The sequence below is a fragment of the Colossoma macropomum genome, unplaced genomic scaffold (genome assembly GCF_904425465.1).
Source record: "Colossoma macropomum unplaced genomic scaffold, Colossoma_macropomum, whole genome shotgun sequence".
Lineage (NCBI taxonomy): Eukaryota > Metazoa > Chordata > Actinopteri > Characiformes > Serrasalmidae > Colossoma > Colossoma macropomum.
The window spans coordinates 1,955,689-1,976,066 of NW_023494793.1; the positions used below are offsets into that span (position 1 = coordinate 1,955,689).

The 20,378-nt window shown below is 42.5% G+C and overlaps 2 protein-coding genes across 2 annotated transcripts; both read right to left on the reverse strand.

Annotated features, from left to right (window-relative positions):
* Positions 1–1,094: 1,094 nt before the first annotated feature.
* Positions 1,095–9,772, reverse strand: rsph14 (radial spoke head 14 homolog). The gene is made up of 7 exons (XM_036579788.1): positions 9,721–9,772; positions 9,395–9,632; positions 7,988–8,090; positions 5,617–5,735; positions 4,498–4,723; positions 2,295–2,431; positions 1,095–1,475 (listed from the first exon to the last, which is right to left on the reverse strand). The coding sequence occupies exons 2-7, from the start codon at positions 9,591–9,593 to the stop codon at positions 1,237–1,239; spliced, it is 1,023 nt and encodes a 340-aa protein (XP_036435681.1). The 5' UTR covers positions 9,594–9,632; positions 9,721–9,772; the 3' UTR covers positions 1,095–1,236.
* Positions 9,773–14,174: 4,402 nt separating this feature from the next.
* Positions 14,175–17,880, reverse strand: LOC118814130 (dual specificity protein phosphatase 26-like). The gene is made up of 3 exons (XM_036579789.1): positions 17,571–17,880; positions 15,953–16,161; positions 14,175–14,506 (listed from the first exon to the last, which is right to left on the reverse strand). Exons 1-3 carry the CDS (start codon positions 17,744–17,746, stop codon positions 14,310–14,312), a joined length of 582 nt encoding a protein of 193 aa, XP_036435682.1. The 5' UTR covers positions 17,747–17,880; the 3' UTR covers positions 14,175–14,309.
* Positions 17,881–20,378: the final 2,498 nt, after the last annotated feature.

Consider the following 20,378-nt stretch of genomic DNA (forward strand, 5'->3'; position numbering starts at 1 on the left):
TGAGGCCGCGAGCCCCTGCGCTCTCTGATAGCGCCGCGCGCCACCGGGGGGCGGAGACTGCAGGCACGACCACGACATGCCCCACCCGCCGCGCTGTGATTGGTTCGCCGCGTCCCGCCCCCTGCGCTGGGATTGGCTGTCCGAGCAGAGTGCATTTCTAAAGTAAATGTGTGTGTGTGTTGATTAATCGCGATTAATCGCTGTCTTTTGTGCAAGTTATCGCGATTAATCGCATTTGTTGGCATTTTACCCTAAATAAAGATTTGTTTTCCAGGGCGTTTTATCATGTGGACCTCAGTCTCCTTCACACAGCTCTGGATTCTTATTATATAAATTTATAATAACCTTATATTATTGAATTTAATTAATTGAAAAAAATGACATAAAAAATTTACATATACAAAGTTTATAATTAATGGACCAATAAAAACTTTTCAAAATGACTTGGGATGTTTTTTCCATCTTCTGTAAAGTTACCACTTTGCATAGCAACTATTCTCAGTACTGAAGTAACACTGACGTGGTGGTGGTGGGTTAGTGTGTGTTGTGCTGGTCTGAGTGGATCAGACACAGCAGTGCTGCTGGAGGTTTTAAACACCTTAGTGTCGCTGCTGGACTGAGAATAGTCCACCAACCAAAAATATCCAGCCAACAGCGTCCTGTGGGCAGCGTCCTGGGACCACTGATGAAGGACTAGAGGATGACCAACACAAACTGTGCAGCAGCAGATGAGCCATCATCTCTGACTTTACATCTACAAGGTGGACTGACAAGGTAAGAGTGTCTAATAGAGTGGACGGTGAGTGGACACAGTGTTTAAAAACTCCAGCAGCACTGCTGTGTCTGATCCACTCAGACCAGCACAACACAAACTAACACACCACCACCACGTCAGTGTTACTGCAGTGCTGAGAATGACCCACCACCCAAACAGTACCTGCTCTGTGAGGGTCCATAGGGGTCCTGACCACTGAAGAACAGGGTAACAAAGTATGCAGAGAAACAGATGAACTACAGTCTGTAACTGTAGAGTGAAACTGAGTGAGTGAGCTGATAAGATGGTCAGTGAGTGTAGAAACAAGGAGGTGGTTTTAATGGCTGATCTGTATGTACATTAATTGCTGGTCTTAACCTGTAGAGATAAAGAGAAAGAACAGATGAGCATCTTTCTCTCCTTTATTCTTAAAGCACACGCTGTACAGACTGTCTGTGGTGGTCTGCAGCTCTGTTTCTCTCTCAGGGTGTCCAGGAGATGACCTGTATGGCGGTGGCTGATGCTCTCTGGATGATGGGCTCTGGATGCTGTAGTCGGGTCTGAAGCAGGGGCAGGTGCTGGAGGAGCTGTGCTCGGGCCCTGGGGGCCTCCGCCAGGCATGTGAGGGCCCGCAGGGCGTTAACGCACACCGCCCGGTCCTCACTCTCCACCAAACGCAGCAAGTGGGGCAGGACCCCGGCCTCTAGAGCCTGGAACTTACCTACACTCACCCAGGAGAGAGAGAGAGAGAGAGAGGGAGATCTATCATCATTGATCTGTTCTGATATCTGTCACAGTGACGCTGATCCAGCTTATGACTCAACTCAGCTCCACCTTTGTTCACAGACCACCCTACTATACACACTATACCACTGTAAATAAACAACGTAAAACCAACAGACAAAGTAATATGAATACAATAAACAAACATATATATCTGTAGTGATATGCAGTGTTTTTGTTGAGGTTTTTGCAGTGTTTTGCAGTGTTTTTGTAGTTTTGCTACATTACAGTGTGTTTTGCAGTGTTTTCACATTGTTTGGTGGTTATTTTGAATTTTAGAGGAATTTGCAGTGATTGTGCAGTGTTTTCGCAGTGTTTGCCTGCAATTTATACGTTTTTTTGCAGTGTTTGGCTGCATTTTAAAGTGTTTTTACAGTGCTTTTGAAGTGTTTTGCCATGTTTTGATGTGTTTCTGCAGTATTTTCTAAAAGTGGTTTTGCTATGTTGTTAAGTGTTTTGCCATATTTTAAAGAGTTTTACTGTGTTTTGAAGTGTTTTGGCATATTTAAAGTGTTTTGCTGTGTTTTGAAATGTTTTTTTGCAGCATTTTTAAGTGTTTCTGTAGTGTTTTGCCATGTTTTGTAGCGGTTTTGCAGTGACATTTTATACAGTGTTTTTTGCAATGTTCCGCGTTGGTGTTTGTTCCATATGATGCATGATAAATGAGCCACTTAATTTACACCAAAAAATGTAACTGGAAGAGTGACTGTGTGCAGTGTGTCATTGATTGTGGTGTTAGAGGTGGGTGTGCGCTGACCCCTGGTGATGACCGCAGTGTACATAATGATTCCGGCAGCTTTAGCACTGACCCCCAGGTCAGCATCACTCAGCAACTGGACCACAACAGGCAAAACCTCCTCCTCACAAATCTTCACCTTCCCCTCCGGAGGAACACTGAGAGAAACAGAGAGAGAGAGAGAGAGAGAGAGAGAGAGAGAGAGAGATATTTGATCAGTGATGGTGCAGCTTTTCATTGTACTCTTAGCTTTAGAACATAATGGCTGTGATTTGTGATAAAACACAGGTGATTATCTTCAGTTGAACATCTTTTAACGCTTCCTCGTATCTGTGATTGTTCTGTGCAGATGATTAAGACTTGACTGTGGTTGCTGAAGCTGTTTGACACAAGTCAATTTAAGTTCAATTTCAATTTATATAGCGCCTTTCTCAAACCCATAGACGCTTTACAAAAAGATCAGAAAATAACAAAATACATAATCAACAGTAAATAAAACAACACAGTACACACACACACACACACACACACACACACACACACACACACACACACCTCTACATTTCCAACAGCTAACGAGGGGGATTACAATGACCACAGTATAGAGTCACTTAGCTAGGTCTGTCATACAGGCAGCCAGCCTAGGAAGCCTTGAAGGCCGAAAACGTCCTTAGCCATGAAGGGGTAGCATTTTCCTGCAGCCGAACACCACCAATCCAGGCAGCCTCATAGCTGCAGTGCAGCGACACCCAGGTGGCCGGCCCAGGCAGCCACGTAGCTGCGACGTAGCGTTGCTTAGGCAGCTGGCCTGAGAGGCCTTGTAGCTGCAGTGTAGCGCTGCTTTCACAGCCAAACACTAAAGGTCCAGGCAGCCCCACAGCCGCAGTGCTGCGTCATCCAAGCAGCCACGTATCTACGATGTCATGTCGATCAAGTCCCCGGTTCAGTCAGCCTCTTAGCAACAATACAGTGTCACTCAAGCGGCCGGTCCAGGCTGCATTATAGCTGTGATGTAGCATCACCCAAACAGCCAGACCAAGAAGCCTGTGAGCCACGGGTGGAAAATCACTCTTGGCTGCTGTCTCATTGGAAACGATGGCAAATTCCACAGCCAGTAGGAAAATATCAAAACATAAACAAACAATACAAAACAAAACAAACGAAAAACTGATGTAAAGCGGCAGCCATATTGCACCAGCGTACTTACAACGAAACGAACACGCGCATGCTGTCTTTCTTTTTGTTTTAGACTCCAGCTCGTGTATGGCTGTGGCATCACTGGGGAATGAACTTGTGATCTCTCGGGAGCTCACGCTAATATACTTTAGTCCATGTTTATAGATGACAATGTGTCAGAAACCACATAATCAGGTCTATCAGAGATACTGAACAACTCCACACAGCCTGAAGTGAATGTGTGATGATTTAGGCCTGCAGTTAGCACCATGCTAATTGATGGGGTATCAATGTCCATTGCTTGTTAGCTACATAAGCCTTGCAGTTTAAGTTTAAATCAGTTGCCAATTTAACTTTTTAACCGTGGCCCCATTTTTGCCTGAAACGTCATTCCCAAAGTAAAGGGGGCGCTGTTCCCACATACTTTGGGCTGCAGTCATGATCTCGGTCTCGTTTGAAAGGTAACACTCATATGAATTACTGACTCAGAGTAACAGAGTCTAGAATGAAGGAGTTTGTTTCCTCCTGACTCATAGACCTCTAGACTGATCTCTGACTCTTGCTGTGTTATCAGACCGTATGTTGTGGATTATGGTGTCTCTGTGGAGGCGGAGAGGCTCTGAAGGTGAGGACACACAGATTTGCTTGCGTTTGCTCATTCGGTGCTCCTTTTGCAAGTCAGACGATTGTCACTGCTGTGAATATTGGATCATAAAATGGTTCGCAGGAGTCAAATCCTGACACTTCAAGCTTTCTAATGGTATATTGCATCACTGTATTGCTGAATAATATGACGCATAAAACGATGTAAAACAACAGAAGTGAACAGGTGGAGCGCAAGCGCACTTACCTGCTTCACCTTATTTACCTTATAAAACTGCACTCTACCGATTTTGGCCGATTCCAATCTTAAGCCATTACAAATAATGATGTTGCTTCAGCTCAATGCAACACTTTCTTCTGTCTTTATATTCTAACTGATAGTCTAATGACAATAATAATATCGTAGTAGCTCAGTTTGGAGCAGCTTTAATCCAGTGGAGCTCACCTGATGGCCATCATAGCGGAGGCGGCCGATCTGCGGATGTTGGTGGACGGGTGTGTCAGTTGTTCCCTGAGCACACTCACTCCATCGCTGGATAGAGCGGGCAGAGCGTCCACCCTCACGCAGCAGCTCAGAGTGGACAGAACCAGCTCACGAATATCCTCCGGCTCCACGGCCACCTTCATCACCAACCTGGGCACCAAACCCAGAGACACCATGCAGACCACAGCTACAGAGAGAGAGAGAGAGAGAGAGATACACACACACAGAGAGAGAGAGAGAGAGAGAGAGAGAGATAGAGAGAGAGAGAGAGAGAGAGAGAGAGAGAGAGAGAGAGTGAGAGAGAGAGCTTGTTATTTCTTGTATGCGTCGTTATTTTGGAAAGCAGTGAGGTAGCCTCAGTATACGACCCCAATTCCAAAACGTTGGGACGCTGTGTAAAATGTAATACATTTAAATAAAAACAAAATGCAATGAATTCTTTGCAATTTTACGTTGAGGAACCTCTTTTCTGAAATTGTTCCACAATTTTTAGATGCAGTTTTTCGCAGATTGATGAACCTCTGCCCGTCTTTGCTCTGAGAGACTCCGCCTCTCTAAAATGCTCTTTTTATTTTCAGTCATGTGATTTAGTTGCAAGTTCCTCCTCCAGCTGTTTTTTATTAGTACCACTTACTTTTCCAGCCTTTTGTTGCCCTGAACCAACTTTTTTGAGATGTGTTACTGCCATCAAGTTCTAAATGAGTCAATGTTTTTCATGAAATGGTAAAATTTCTCATTTTCAACATCTGATACGTGTTCTATGTTCTACTGTTAATAAAATACGGGTCTGTGAAATTTGCAAATCATTGCATCCTGTTTTTATTTACACTAATTTACAGTTTAAACAGCGTCCCAACTTTTTTGGAATTGGGGTTGTATAGTGGTGCTTGAAAGTTTGTGAACCCTTTGGAATTTTCTATATTTCTGCATGAATTTATGAAGTTGATCCAAAACTTGCGCTCCAAACAAAAACATGTATCTCCAATTTTAATCATTTTATTTTAATTTTCAACATAATTTGCCATTTGCATCTTTTAACATTACCTTACATTAAAAGAAAACAAAAAGCTGGATTCAAACCTGCCGGTAGTTCAGCCATCATCTTCAGTGCTTGGTACACGTTTTTGCGGCAGGCGTCCACCGGCTCGTCCAGCAGCTCTGAGAGAGAGCTGACCACGTCCAGCCTCAGGAAGGCCTCCCTGTAGACACAAACACACACAACTCACTGACCCACTAAGGATCTGCTACAGATATACACAGAGTGGTGTGTCAGAACATCACAAAGTTCAAATATGAGATCTGTTCCAAATAAACACTGATCGATGAGCTACAATCATGACAGAAAACAGACTAGCAGAGGCTGCTCACCATCGCCACTACTGTTCAACCTGCAGAAGGACATTTAATGAGAGAAACAGGACTGGAGGAGGACGATCGAGGGTTCAGGATTGGTGAAGGAAACATCAATAACCTTCACTATGAGGATGAGACGACACTCATAGCCAAATCTGGAAGGTCTGAAGATTCTCACAAGGGAGGTTAAAGTAGGGCTGGGCAAATTATCACTGTCATGATAAATTACTTAACAATGTACAGCGTGATTCAAAAAGATTGATCCGATTTCAAAGCGCCATACTCTTACAACATAGGAACCAATCACAATCCAATTGAAAGAGGGGGTCATAGAGTTTCTGTCTGGCTCCCTTCAGTCTGAGAGGAGATGAGACCCCTGAGCAGAAAGCGTTCTGCGTTCTCCACTTCAATAAGAGTGAATCAGTCATAACTGTGCAGTGTGATTTTCGTGGGCAGTGAAGCTCCAACAGCTCAGAGCGTTCGTTGTTGGTTCCACAACACTGGATGATCTCCGAAATCGCACTGAAAGAGCCGTGATAATATGCTTCTCTGAGTGTATCTGAGAATCATCTCCCAGCTGTTCCCCACTGTGTCCAGTGTATATCGAGCCCTTTGTGTCAGTCTTGCCTTGACCAGCCTGTGTTTGGTTCGCCCTTGTTGTTTTGTTTAAAATCATATAGTTTGTTTATTTGTTTTACTCTTGTCATCAACAAAACCCGCTTGAACTTATATCCAGCCTCATCGCTCACTAAGGTTACGATGAGAGGAAACGACTGCTGACTTTACCACTGATGGACACGACGTGGAGATGGTGGGCAGCTTTTTTCCTACCCTGGATCAATTATTAACACCAGAGGATCCAGCACTCAAGAAACACGACACAGATCAGCACTCAGCAGAACACGGACGAAGGGGCTTCAACTGATCTTCAAGTGGAACAATTTGTCTCTACAAACAAATATCACAACTGTCCAGGCTGTGGTCTTCTCTGTGGATCTTTATGGGTGGGAAAGCTGGACAATAAACAAGTGAGACAGGTAAAATATTGATGCCTTTGGACTTTGGTGATGGTGAAGAGAACCTTGGATGGCAAAGAAAACAAACAAATGGATCCTCGATCAAACGAAGCCCAGAGAACCAAACCGAGGCTCTTATTTTGGACACATTCTGAGAAGAACCGGTTCATTAGAAAAGATTTCTATGCTTGAAAGAGGTGAAGGCGAAAGAGGAACAGGACGACCACCAATCAGAGGAATCATGAAGCAGCCATTCACAAGCCTGAAGACCCAAACAGAAGACAGGACATTCTGGAAGAACACCATCCATGTGGTCACCGGGCGTCGGAACTGACTTGACGCCACTTAATAGTAATCTTCACTGGCCACTTTATCAGAAACCCCTCTCTGTAGCTCCACCCTGCTGTGTACAGTTAGAGACTGAAGCTCATCAGTCGATGTACAGTTTGTGTTAGTCGTCCTCTAGTCCTTAATCAGTGGTCAGTTTCTGGTTAGATATTTTTGGGTGGAGGACCAAACTCAACCTAGCAGTGCAGCAACAGATGGGCTGCAGTCTGTAATATTACACCTACATAGTGGAGTTATAACATGTTTCTAATAAAGTGGCCAGTGAGTGGAAGTACAAGGTGGGTGTTTTTAATAAAGTGGCCAGTTAGTGGAATCACAAGGTTGGGGTTTATGATAAAGTGGCCAGTGAGTGGAAGAACAAGGGTAGGCGTTTCTAATAAAGTGGCCAGTGAGTGGAAGACAAGGTGGGTGTTTCTAATAAAGTGGCCAGCTAGTGGAAGCACAAGGTAGGTGTTTCTAATAAAGTGGCCAGTTTGTAGAAGTTCAAGGTAGGTGTTTCTAATACAGTGGCCAGTTATTGGATGTTCAAGGTAGGTGTTTCTAATAAAGTGGCCAGTGAGTGGAAGACAAGGTAGGTGTTTCTGATAAAGTGGCCAGGTTGTTGATGCACAAAACTCAAAAGGAATAACAGTCAAAACTACAGAACATCACAGTCGCTCAGCAGTAAAGATAAAGATATTTAAACGCCAGAAGGGCATCAGAGATTTAAACAGGACTCAGACTGGACGGCTCACCTGCCCACGCTGTGAGTGGCCAGAAGATAAAGCACTTCAGCAGTTGTTGTCCTGATCGAGGCATCTTCATCCTTCAGCAAAACCTTCAGCCTCTCTAGGCAGCCTAATAAACACAGTGAAGCGAGAGACACTGAACGACCTGCTGCAGTTCTGTCAGTGTAAAAATCAACACCATCCCATTCACAGTGAATTACTGCCCAATCAGTGAAAGTCAGTTATTTACACATTAACGATATACAATACTGTGCAAAAGCCAAACATTCAGAAATTCATTTAATTTACATTCAAAACAGGCATCATTAACTATGAACAGGTTTACTTGGATAGTGAGAGGCAGAAAGTGCAAAACCAACTTCTAAGACTGAACTTTATCATTATCTGCAGATTACTTTGAGAAACTGAAAGTGAGTCTCCTGAAAAGAATGGAAGAGCAGATATATATATACACCGATCAGTTTCTATGCTCATTGTCCATTTTATCAGCTCCACTTACTATATAGGTGCACTTTGTAGTTCTACAGTTACAGACTGTAGTCCATCTGTTTCTCTGATACTTTGTTAGCCCCCTTTTACCCTGTTCTTCAGTGCTCAGGACCCCCCATGGACCCTCACAGAGCAGGTACTATTTGGATGCTGGATCATTCTCAGCACTGCAGTAACACTGACGTGGTGGTGGTGTGTTAGTGTGTGCTGCACTGGTGCGAGTGGATCAGACACAGCAGTGCTGCTGGAGTTTTTAAACACTGTGTCCACTCACTGTCCACTCTATTAGACTCTCCTACCTTGTCAGTCCACCTTGTAGATGTAAAGTCAGAGACGATAGCTCATCTGCTGCTGCTGCACAGTTTGTGTTGGTCATCCTCTAGTCCTTCATCAGTGGTCACAGGACGCTGCCCACAGGACGCTGTTGGCTGGATATTTTTGGTTGGTGGACTATTCTCAGTCCAGCAGTGACACTGAGGTGTTTAAAAACTCCAGCGGCACTGCTGTGTCTGATCCACTCAGACCAGCACAACACACACTAACACATCACCACCACGTCAGTGTTACTGCAGTGCTGAGAATGATCCACCACCCAAATAGTACCTGCTCTGTGAGGGTCCATGGGGGTCCTGACCACTGAAGAACAGAATTACAGTCTGTAACTGTAGAACTACAAAGTGCACCTATATAGTAAGTGGAGCTGATAAAATGGACAACGAGCGTAGAAACATATATATAAATATATATATATATATATATATATATATATATACATGCCTCTTTACATTCACTTTCACTGTAGAAGACAGTGATTCCCTAAGTTCTGTAATCACAGCTCCATTTGAGACACAGCCGTTTTATATGGAAACATCGTCGTATAAATCATCATGACTGCATTTTATTTATTCTATTTACTCTCCATACCGTGGTGAATGGCCTCGTAAGCCCGCTCAGGGTCATGAATAAGGTCTCGTAGAGCCGCCAGCGCCCTCTGCCGGACAACCCGCTCTCCATCCTGCAGTTCCGCCGCCAGCCGTGGGAGGGCGCGCTGACCGAACGCCACCGGCGCCTGATTCCGGTCAAGAATCGGCGGCAGCCGCTCAGAAATCCGCGTACCGGCCATCAGCGGCTCAAAATAACACGAATTTAACAGCTTCTCTCTCTAAAATGTACAAAAAATTGTTTAAATATATTAGAGAAAAATAATTTTACCTCTAACCGACATTATCTGTCTTTACAGTGTCTTTTACCCAGGCTTCTGCCGCGCTGACTCGCCTGTGTTGCCGTGGCGTTGCTAGGTAACTACGCATTAAACGCAGCGTGGCGCTAGGCAACGACGTACATTCGTCATCCGCTGCGAACTGTACGCACACGGGGCGCGTCTCAAACCGAATTCTACCTCCCTACTTTAGTGAAACTAGAAGGTGGAAGTGATTATAGATGAGAAAATGCGTTATAAAGGAGCTGAATATCCAGGAATACTGAGGCGTTTTATCATTCAGAGGAAAAACAGAGCTGTTTCAAGGAAACTATGCATGTAAACCGCTGAATAACCCTAAAGTGACAGTATGAAAAATGAAAAATGTGTTAAAATATCCATACTTACCTCCTACAGTGGTGCCATCTCAGCCCAATGCTATAGATCTTCTGGTTTAAAAACAAGGAAAGCTCCCTATTTAAGGATGTATCTTGAAGGTGGAAGGAAAACCTACAAGTGTTTTGGGGCAGATTTTTGGTGTTGGGCTGTTTGATTAGATTTTATAGCTGGCTAAAAACTAGCAGACACCTAATGTTAATGCTAGGAAGCCAAATATCACATTTCAGTGGTACTAAAGATGATATACAGTACAAGTTGAGCCATGTATCCTCTCTGTTGGTACATCAGTGGACTTCTTTACTGCCATGGGGGGATTCACAATACAGTGATGCATGATGGGTATTGTAGTGAGCCAATGCTGATGGATGAAAACACGAAACGGACACAAAGCTGTGACTTCTGTCAAACTGATGAGGCTGCAGTGCATCATGACATGACAAATAAAAAATTAAGTGCTAGTTTTAGGATGGAGTGGCTCTTTTTTCCCCTTTTTTTCTTTATTTTATTATACAGTTAGATAAAAAAAAAAGGAAAAAAGAAAAAGGATAACAACTTTTACAACTTTTAGCATTTTTAACAATTATAACCAAGATAATTATCAAAAATAATAAACAACTGAGGAGTGGGATTAGGAGGCTGGTGCAAGATGTGTGAAAGTGTGTGTGTGAGTGTGCACATGTGTGTGTTTGTCAGTGTGACAAAGATGAAAGAGTAGACAGACAGACCAACAGACAGACAGACAGACATATGTAGATTGAATGTTTTCAATGTAATCATGTAAGAAAGGGTTTAACAAAATGTAATGTTTCATATTCATGTCGTATTTGACATGAATATACGTGCGTGTGTATACGTGTGTGTGTGTATAAGTTGGTGTGAGTTGATGTGTGTACTTGATGTATATGTGAACTAACTACTGCATGTATTTGAGTGTTTACTGAAATGAGGGGATTGATTAACAGGCTTAGACAGTGGTGGGTGGATTACAGTGCTAACGGGTCGATATTTTTATTTATATTTTTATAGGATGGAGTGGCCCTTTAAGAAATCGTATCTCACACAATCTCCCACACAGAGACTCGGTGAGAATCTGAACAGAACGGCTGAAAGATACTGTACCAATTTATTTATTAGACATGGGTTTAATATTGGTTTTATAAATGACACAAACAAGTGAGAACTGAGGCGGTCATTTCTAACGGGCCTCACAAGTATTCCGGTCCAAAGTGAATCCTCACAGTCCGTCCAGCATCCAGGCCTTTCTAGAGCAACCAGCTGATCATTACACATCAGTGTAATTCACATTAAAAGGGAAATTCCACCAATTTTTTTTTAATTCCTACATAATTCAGGGGTTGAGATAAAGTCATTCAGAGTGATTTGGTGAGATGAATTGTAGAGATTCTTTACAGTGGTGGTCATCAGGGGTCATTTACTGTGGGTCATCAGGAGAGCTGGGAGAAATTCCAGTGGGCTTTTAACGTTTTGGGCCTTTGGGCTAACAGCATATAATCCCACACATATAAACATGCAGAGTGCCCAAACTGTAAATCAGGTCTATAGTAGTTATTCTATTACAGCCGGGTCTATAGTAGTAGAGCAGTAGTTTATGGGTTAAAACAGCCCCTTTCTCAAGTGGTACTGTCCTAGTTTATTGATTGGAACTGGTCAGTTAATGAGCCTTGTAGTGGGTAGATATTATAATGTTTCAGTGTGGCGGTGTGAATCTGGGGCTGGTTGACACAACAAGCAGAAAAAAATGAACAAAAACTGCATTAATTTCAGCATTACACTAAAAAATAATCCAGCTTTTAAACTTAAAAAAGTATATAACCAGGTTATCTTGAAATATTAACTTCACTGAACTGCAAATAATAAGTTAATAAACGTAAAACAAATTATTCTTCTGTTAACTTAACATTACAAGTTCAGTGAACTTATAGTAAAAAAGCTGTAACATTTTTTACAGTGCAGCAATTTTGATACATGAATCATATGAAGATGGACAGCAGAGACAAAAAGCATAAAAATGCTGACAGAAACTTGGCTAGCTAACATTAGTTTTATACACCGATCAGGCATAACGTTAACATTGTTTCTATGCTCATTGTCCATTTTATCAGCTCCACTTACTATATAGGTGCACTTTGTAGTTCTACAGTTACAGACTGTAGTCCATCTGTTTCTCTGATACTTTGTTAGCCCCCTTTTACCCTGTTCTTCAGTGGTCAGGACCCCCATGGACCCTCACAGAGCAGGTACTATTTGGGTGGTGGATCATTCTCAGCACTGCAGTGACACTGACGTGGTGGTGGTGTGTTAGTGTGTGCTGCGCTGGTCTGAGTGGATCAGACACAGCAGTGCTGCTGGAGTTTTTAAACACTGTCCACTCACTGTCCACTCTATTAGACACTCCTACCTTGTCGGTTCACCTTGTAGATGTAAAGTCAGAGACGATAGCTCATCTGCTGCTGCACAGTTTGTGTTGGTCATCCTCTAGTCCTTCATCAGTGGTCACAGGACGCTGCCCACAGGACGCTGTTGGCTGGATATTTTTGGTTGGTGGACTATTCTCAGTCCAGCAGCGACACTGAGGTGTTTAAAACTCCAGCAGCACTGCTGTGTCTGATCCACTCAGACCAGCACAACACACACTAACACACCACCACCACGTCAGTGTTACTGCAGTGCTGAGAATGATCCACCACCCAAATAGTACCTGCTCTGTGAGGGTCCATGGGGGTCCTGACCACTGAAGAACAGGGTAAAAGGGGGCTAACAAAGTATGCAGAGAAACAGATGGACTACAGTCTGAAATCTTTGTAGTTTTAAATTGTAGTTTTAGCCTTAGTTTACAGTAACTGTCATCATGATGTCACATCAAAGGTAAAATACTTCTCCAGATTTCATTTTATCTCTATGAATTTATCTTTATGGAAAACTTTGCTGAATCTGAATACAGTTAGCGAGCCTTCCTCTGCTAAGCTAGCAGTTAAGTAGGTTGTAACAAGCTATTAGCAACTTTCAGACAAGTTACTGGATTTGCTGCTGGCTTTTTTATAAGAAGGTGACAGTTTGGGTTTGGGGTGGGCTGGTCTGCATAATGTTACTGCCGGTCAGGCTCTGGGCAGCACCAGAGGCATTGTAAAAGAGGAGACGGTCAGTGGTTGAAATATAAATGGAAAGCTCATGATGTGAAATATGACATCGGTTTACAGGGGAAATGAGCCAAATGCTGTTTAAGCCGCAAGCAGGAAAAGCCAGAACAAGCTGAAAAATCAGGTTTTGGTTTGTTAAACGCAACAAACTATTTATGCTGTTGTTGTAAGATTATGTTAGTGGTTTAAACTGTGTATTTAGAACATTGTGGCTTTTAGTTTCCATTTTATAGGTCTCTCCCAATTCATAAAAAGAGAGGAGTCTTTAAAACGATCAAAAAACAGGAAACTAGACAGGGGACAGGACCCCAGACTGGGACCATAAACTAAACTGGGCATGGGACTGGACAACAGAAAGAGGGACGGAAACCATGACAGTAACTGGGACCGGGACAGGGATAGTGACAGGAATGGGGACAGATACAAATCTAGAAATGGGCACAAAAACAGTAACGTTAACAGGCACAAACATTCTAGCAGAAACAGGAACGGAAACAAAACCTGAGGTACAACACTGTCCAGACGCAGGAGAACACAGACTGAATGTTCTTAGGTTGGGCAGTGGACTGCAAGGGCGGCTGGGGTATACGAAAAGGAAGCGTCCGGGTCTCAGGAACTCTGGAAGCAGACACCAAAACACTTTCAGTTTCCGTTTTATAGATCTCACCCTATTCAAAACGAGAGGAGTCTGAGAGGAAATAACCCAGCGGTGTTGCCAAGATGGCCGTTGAGTGGACAGACTTTCCTATACGGACTTTGGCAGCAAAGCCATTTCATGTAGTAACTTTCTGTGAGGGAGCTTTTAGAGGTGGACGTCTGGTTCCTATCACCACCACTGTGAAAGTAAGTCGGTAAGTTTCTCTAGAACGGAGCGTTTCACACCAAACCACTCTGAACGACTCTGAACCACTCTGTTTACATATTAACCTTTTAGTCGTGCAGAAAAATGTGAAAAATTTCCCTTTAATGGTCAAAATCACACTACATTCACTCTGATCTGTTTCCAGAGACAATATAAATGAACTTTCTCATTGAACCTTGAGCATTCAGTGCTAACGGAGGTTGTTAGCTGTAGCAGAAGTCTTCATGTTCTGTAGCCGTACAGTTTAACATGAAGGTCAATGAGCTGCCTGAGGAAGCCTCTGTTGGGTATGATTCCTCTTCCCTCCTTAACTGTGTTAATCGCCTCCACCAGGGTCATGTTGTGTTTCAGCATCAGATAGGCTAAGACGATAGTGGCCGAGCGGCTAACGCCAACATGACAGTGCACCAGGATTTTACCTACAATGAGAGAAAGATCAATGTTTTTTGCAAATATAGACCGTCTCAAATTTACCCCCCTCCCCAGTTCCCCCTCCCCCTCCTTACCTCCTTAGTTCATCAGCCAAGACATGTTTGGTGTTAGTTCTGTGCCGAAGCTACGAGGTTAGCTAACAAGTCATGCAAACTTATGGGCACCAATTAGCATTGTGTTAACCAGCATTGTTAAGTTTTGGTTGTAAACAAAAGGGCTGAACTGATTATTATTCAATTACCTAATAAGAATGTTTATCTCTGTGGTATTTAGGTACAGCCAAGCTTTCCCATTGGTTAGGACTTCAAGAACTGAATTAAGGGCCTTATATATTTGATTAACTATCAATGTAATTAGGAACTGACAGAGGAATCAAACTCATGTTTTGATTTTTACAATGGGACCAAATTTGTAAGAAAAAGCATCACTCTTGACCTTCAGGACATTCTAGATATGTCACTGATATGTGTAAAAAACGTAGTCTAAGCAAGTTAGTTGTTGTCTTGCTGCATGTGTTGTCTTTGGTTTCAGCTCACAGACAGATGTCCTGATATTTTCCTTTAGAATTTGCTGGTAAAATTCAGAGTTCATTGTTCCATCAACCCGTCCTGGCCCAGATACAGCAAAACAGGCCCAAACCGTGATACTACCACCACCATGTTTCACAGATGGGATAAGCTTTTTATGCTGGAAAACATAACACTTCTAATTTAAACCAAAACCATCTATTTTGGTGTCAACTGTCCACAAAAGTGTTCCAACAGCCTTCTGGCATATCCATGTTATCTTTAGCAAACTGATGGGCATCAATGCTCTTTTTGGGGAGCAGCGCCTTCTCCTTGCAACCCTGCCTAATGAGCATTAACATTTCTTTAAATAAAACAGGGTGGTCATTCACACCTGATTTGGGGGATGGTCCCATTGATTGAAAACACCAGACTCTAATTTCACCTTCAAATTATCTGCTAATCCTAAAGGTTCACACACTTTTGCCACTCACAGATCTGTAATATTGGATCATTTCCCTCAATAAATAAATGACCAAGGCTAATATTTTTGTCTCATTTGTTTAATTTGGTTCTCTTTATCTACCTTTAGGAGTTGTGTGAAAATCTGATGAAGTTTTAGGTCAAACCTGTGCAGAAATATAGAAAATTCTAAAGGGTTCGCAAACATTCAAGCACCACTCAGTCACAGTTCACCACTGGTAGATGAGTTATCCACCACACACTCGCCTAAAACTGTGTTGAGTTGTTAAGTTTTGCCTGATGCTAATTGATGGTGTTTAAGCTTCTATTGCTTTTCTAGCCTCATAGCTTCAGTGAAAACTAAGGAAATTGCCTACCAAACATGGATACTTGGGTTGAGGATGGGAAACTGTACATTCGACTTTTACGCTAAAACATTGCTTTAAAATGGTACAGGTTTCTCACCTCCTCCTCTGAGTGCATTGTGAATGAACTCTGATGCGGTGTCGAAGTTGACGGTCATGTCGTAGGCGGGCGAGTCATGGGCATCGATGCCCAGATATGTGATGCCCATTCCGTCATAAAACTCGGCACCTCTCCTGGAGCTATGGGCGCAGTTCAGGACGTGAGTGAAGTTGCGTCTGCGCAGCTCTGAGCGGTTCTCAGCAAAATCCCTGCAAAAAGTAATATACAAACACAAGAATGTTGCTAAAAAGTAGCTCTTTTCTGAACCCTAGTGGCCAATCCACTGGCATAATGAGAACTGATTAATATTTTAAATATTATAATCAAATAAAAGATTTTGTCCCCACTAGGACACTGTTGTCTGTCTGTGTGTGAAAATGTGGTGGCTCTGTGTTGAGCTGCTAGTGAGCAATAAGGGGTGAAAGCGGAGGGGTTAAGACTCTCCTGCAATAAAAAAAAAAGACATAAAAATGCACAACTGCAGCTTTCATCATATCAACTTATTCTGTACAACTGCCACAATAAATAAACAGCATTTGGACACAACAAAAACACTTGTAAACGTACGAAGCTGAAAATCTAGCTCACTTACAGTTTTGTTAATCAAACCCATTTTGGTTTTGGTCCTAGGGCGTCATATACACCGCTGAGCCAAAATATTATGACCACTCACAGATGAAGTGAATAATATTGATTATTTCATAACAGCGACGCATATCAAGTTCTACAATGTAGTAGACGGTAAGCGAACAGCCGGTTCTCGTAGTCGATGTGTTGGATTCAGAAGAAATGGGCAGGCGTGACTTTGACAAGGGGCCAGATCATTAAAGTCAAATGACTGGGTCAGAACATCTTCGAAATGGCAAGGCCTGTAGGGTGCTCCTGGTCAGCAGTGGTGAGTACCTACTGACTGTCAACCATCAAAAGCACCTGCAGTGGACACTGAACTGGACCTTGGAGCAATGGAAGAAGGTCGCCTGATCTGAGTCCCATTTTCTCTTACATCAAGTGGACAGCTAGGTACATGGGTGCCGTTTACCTGGGGAAATGATGGCACCAGGATGCACTGAAGAAAAGAAGACAAGCTGGTGGAGGAAGTGTGACGCTCTGGGAAGGGTTCTGCTGGGGAACCCAGGGTCCAGCATTCATCTGGACATCAGTTTGACCCAAGCAACCTACCTAAACATGGTTGTGGATCAGGTACAGCCCTTCATGCCGATGGTATTCGCCCAATGGCAGTGGCCTCTTTCAGCAGAATAATGCACCCCGCCACACATTGATCAGGAATGGTTTGAGGAACATGATCAGGGTGTTGCCCTGGTTTGAGGAACATGATCAGGGTGTTGCCCTGGTTTGAGGAACACGATCAGGGTGCTGTCCTGGCCTCCAAATTTCCCAGATCTCAGTTCCACCTCACAACTTACAAGACTTAAAGGATCTGCTGCTAACATCTTGGCATGGGTAACTGCAGGGAACCTTCAGAGGTTTTGTAGAATCCATGCCTCGGTGAGTCGGAGCTGTTTTGGTAGGACGTGGAGGACCAGCAGCATATTAAGCAGGTGATCATAATGCTTTGGCTCATCGGCGCATGTTTGCAGAGAGACTTCATGTCACTTACATGTCTCCTATATAAAGTCTCGGCCAGACTTCATTGGCTGGGCTGTTGATGGCTCTCCCGGAGAAGAGGAGCCGCTCAACCTCCATCACTGCCAAACCGGGCGAGGTGAAGTCAACCTCTACTTTAGAGGAACGGGAGTCATTCCGCCTTTCGGAGTATCTTGTCCTGTAAGACATTTGTCGGGCAGTTTTATGGACGAACACGCCAAGCTTTCGTTATGAAATTTGAGCAGCTGTGTCTCGATTTCAGACGGGCAGAAGGCGTCAGAGCCGTCGTAGTGAAGAGCTCCGCTGATTTCAAAGCTGTCAATTCATTCGTTCTCTAACTGGGCTCAGAAGGCTGAGTTACACAGGGCTATTTTGGGACGCGTGGACTTGGACATGTATCAGCAATGCTTGGCCTGCACATTCAAAGCAGACCATTCACACATACAATGTAATGCCTACAGGTCATAAATCTTCTCTGTAATTATGGATGGGTGCCCATTTTTCAAAATTCCTGCCTAATTCAGTGCATGAGCTGTAAACAGAGCCATTCAGAGTGGTTTGGTATGAAATGGTTCAGATTTCCTTACAGTGGTGGTGATAGGAACCAGGGGTCGCCATGACTACAAAACAGACATAGACATTTTATTTACTATCCAAAACCACCAGTGAACCTACACACCAAACCACTCTGAATGACTGTTTACATATTAACAACTTAATTATGCAGATATTTCTGAACAATCAGTAGAATTCCGCTTTAATTGCTCAATTTTAGGTATAAAGACACGCAGAAACAGTGAGTTTTTGATTTGCTGGTGTCTTTCAGCTGGTTGGATATTTGACCGGAATCTCTGTGAGCAGCAGGCTGGATCGCACTTCTAAATCCAGACAGCAGCAGACGAGAGCCGCTGACCTAGATTGCTGTGACTTCATGTGAGGTTCACTGGTCAAGTAGCAGATCTGAGGGGACAAAAAAAGGACATCACTGGCACCTAGAATACCTGTTTATTAGAATTTAGCTACTCTGTCTAAACACAACTAGCCATGTCGGTTAGATTGGTCATGCATTTTGCTAGTCCAGTCACTGAGCTCAGCCTAAATACTCATATCACTGTTGTCGGAAGAAAACCTCCTATTAATGGTAACTTTACAGGAGAAGGAAACAACATACTTACTTTACTATTACTATTAACTATTTACTTTTAAAGTAAGTCAATGGAACCAGACTTTTTTCCAAGTCATTTTGGGTCGTTTCTTTTAGTCCATTCATCATGAAATTTACACACAATGTAAGGCTAAGTTCACATTACAAGCCTCGTTTCTTAAATCAGATTTTGCTCAAATCCGATCTCTCTGACACGATGGTTCACACTCGTTTAGGTAAGTGACTCAAATCTGTCATTAATGTGACGAACCGGCGTCCTGAAATGACCCTCATGCTCACATCCTACTCAGTAACGTCACGTGAATGAATCCCGTTCATCATCAGCACAAACTAGCGAGCAGAACGAGCTTCGCTGAGAAGATAATTAACTCTGATCAGCTCTCAGCTTCGTTATTAGAGCGAGACGAAGGAGAAAAAGGTGAGATGAGCTGCTTTTCCACCGTTTACAGGCTTTAACTTCTGTTCGGTGCTGCTGCCATGGTAACGCTGAATGATGGTGCACGTGCAGTGGAGAAAAAGCACATGAATTCAGATCTGAGCGTCACATTAAGGTCACATGGCCCCACATCGGATACGTTTTCGATCTAGGACCACATATGAAAGTGGCTCAGGTCGGATTTGAAAAGATCAGATTTGTATCCACACAGCCCTGAAAACATCAGATCTGAGTCACATTAGGCCAAAAAATCGGCTTTGTGCCACTTCAGCCTGGTAATGTGAACGTAGCCTAAAGGACAACAGGAATTTTAAAATTATGTCAAAAACTGAAAAATTACAAAAATGGAGATACAGGGTTTTTTTCCAACAGCAGAGATATGAAAAAAAAGGACATGTATTTTTATATATTTAATATACATGTTAAATACATTGCAGTAGATGCTGAAATACATTCCAAACACTAAAATGTATTTCAGAATATTTTGCCATTTTAACCAATTATATTTTAAAAATACATTTACTTTAAAACGTATGAGGAGACATTACACATATAAATGTACCGTACAAAATAAATGTATGTAAATGTGTTTATCAAATGTATTTAAAAATATAAAAATATCCAAAATACTGTCTGATGCTCTTCACTGTCTGATCCCTTTAGAAATGAATTTGTGTTCCAGTATCTTCATTTTAAATATGATCAAATGAACCTTTAACATGACCAAAACGAGTGTTGTAGGTATTGATACTCTGTGAAAATGCAGTTATGATCTGATATCTTGTTTATTTGAAGTACTTTTTGTGTGTCTTACTACAAATATACGTTATATGTTAATGCAAAGTACAATGGAGATCACAGCAATTCCATTTAGTTATATCTGTAACCTTACTTAAATAATATAATAACAAATAAATGCATTTCAAATATATGTTTAACAAGCAGATTTTGGGCCATTTTCATGCATTGCAAAAATAATGATAAATACATTTGGGATATAATTGTTGCTGTCGGAACCAAAACCTTAAATCTCCAAAAAGCTTTAAACTTTAAAAAACTTTACAGGACAAATAAAAACATTTTCAACTTTTAATGGAAGTACATGGAGAAATACAACAGTTTCTGTTGGTCCATTCATCAGAAATGTTGACGCAACAAAAAGGGCAACTGCCTTTTTCAAACTAGGTCTAAAAATGATAAAAATGGAGATACAAGGTTTT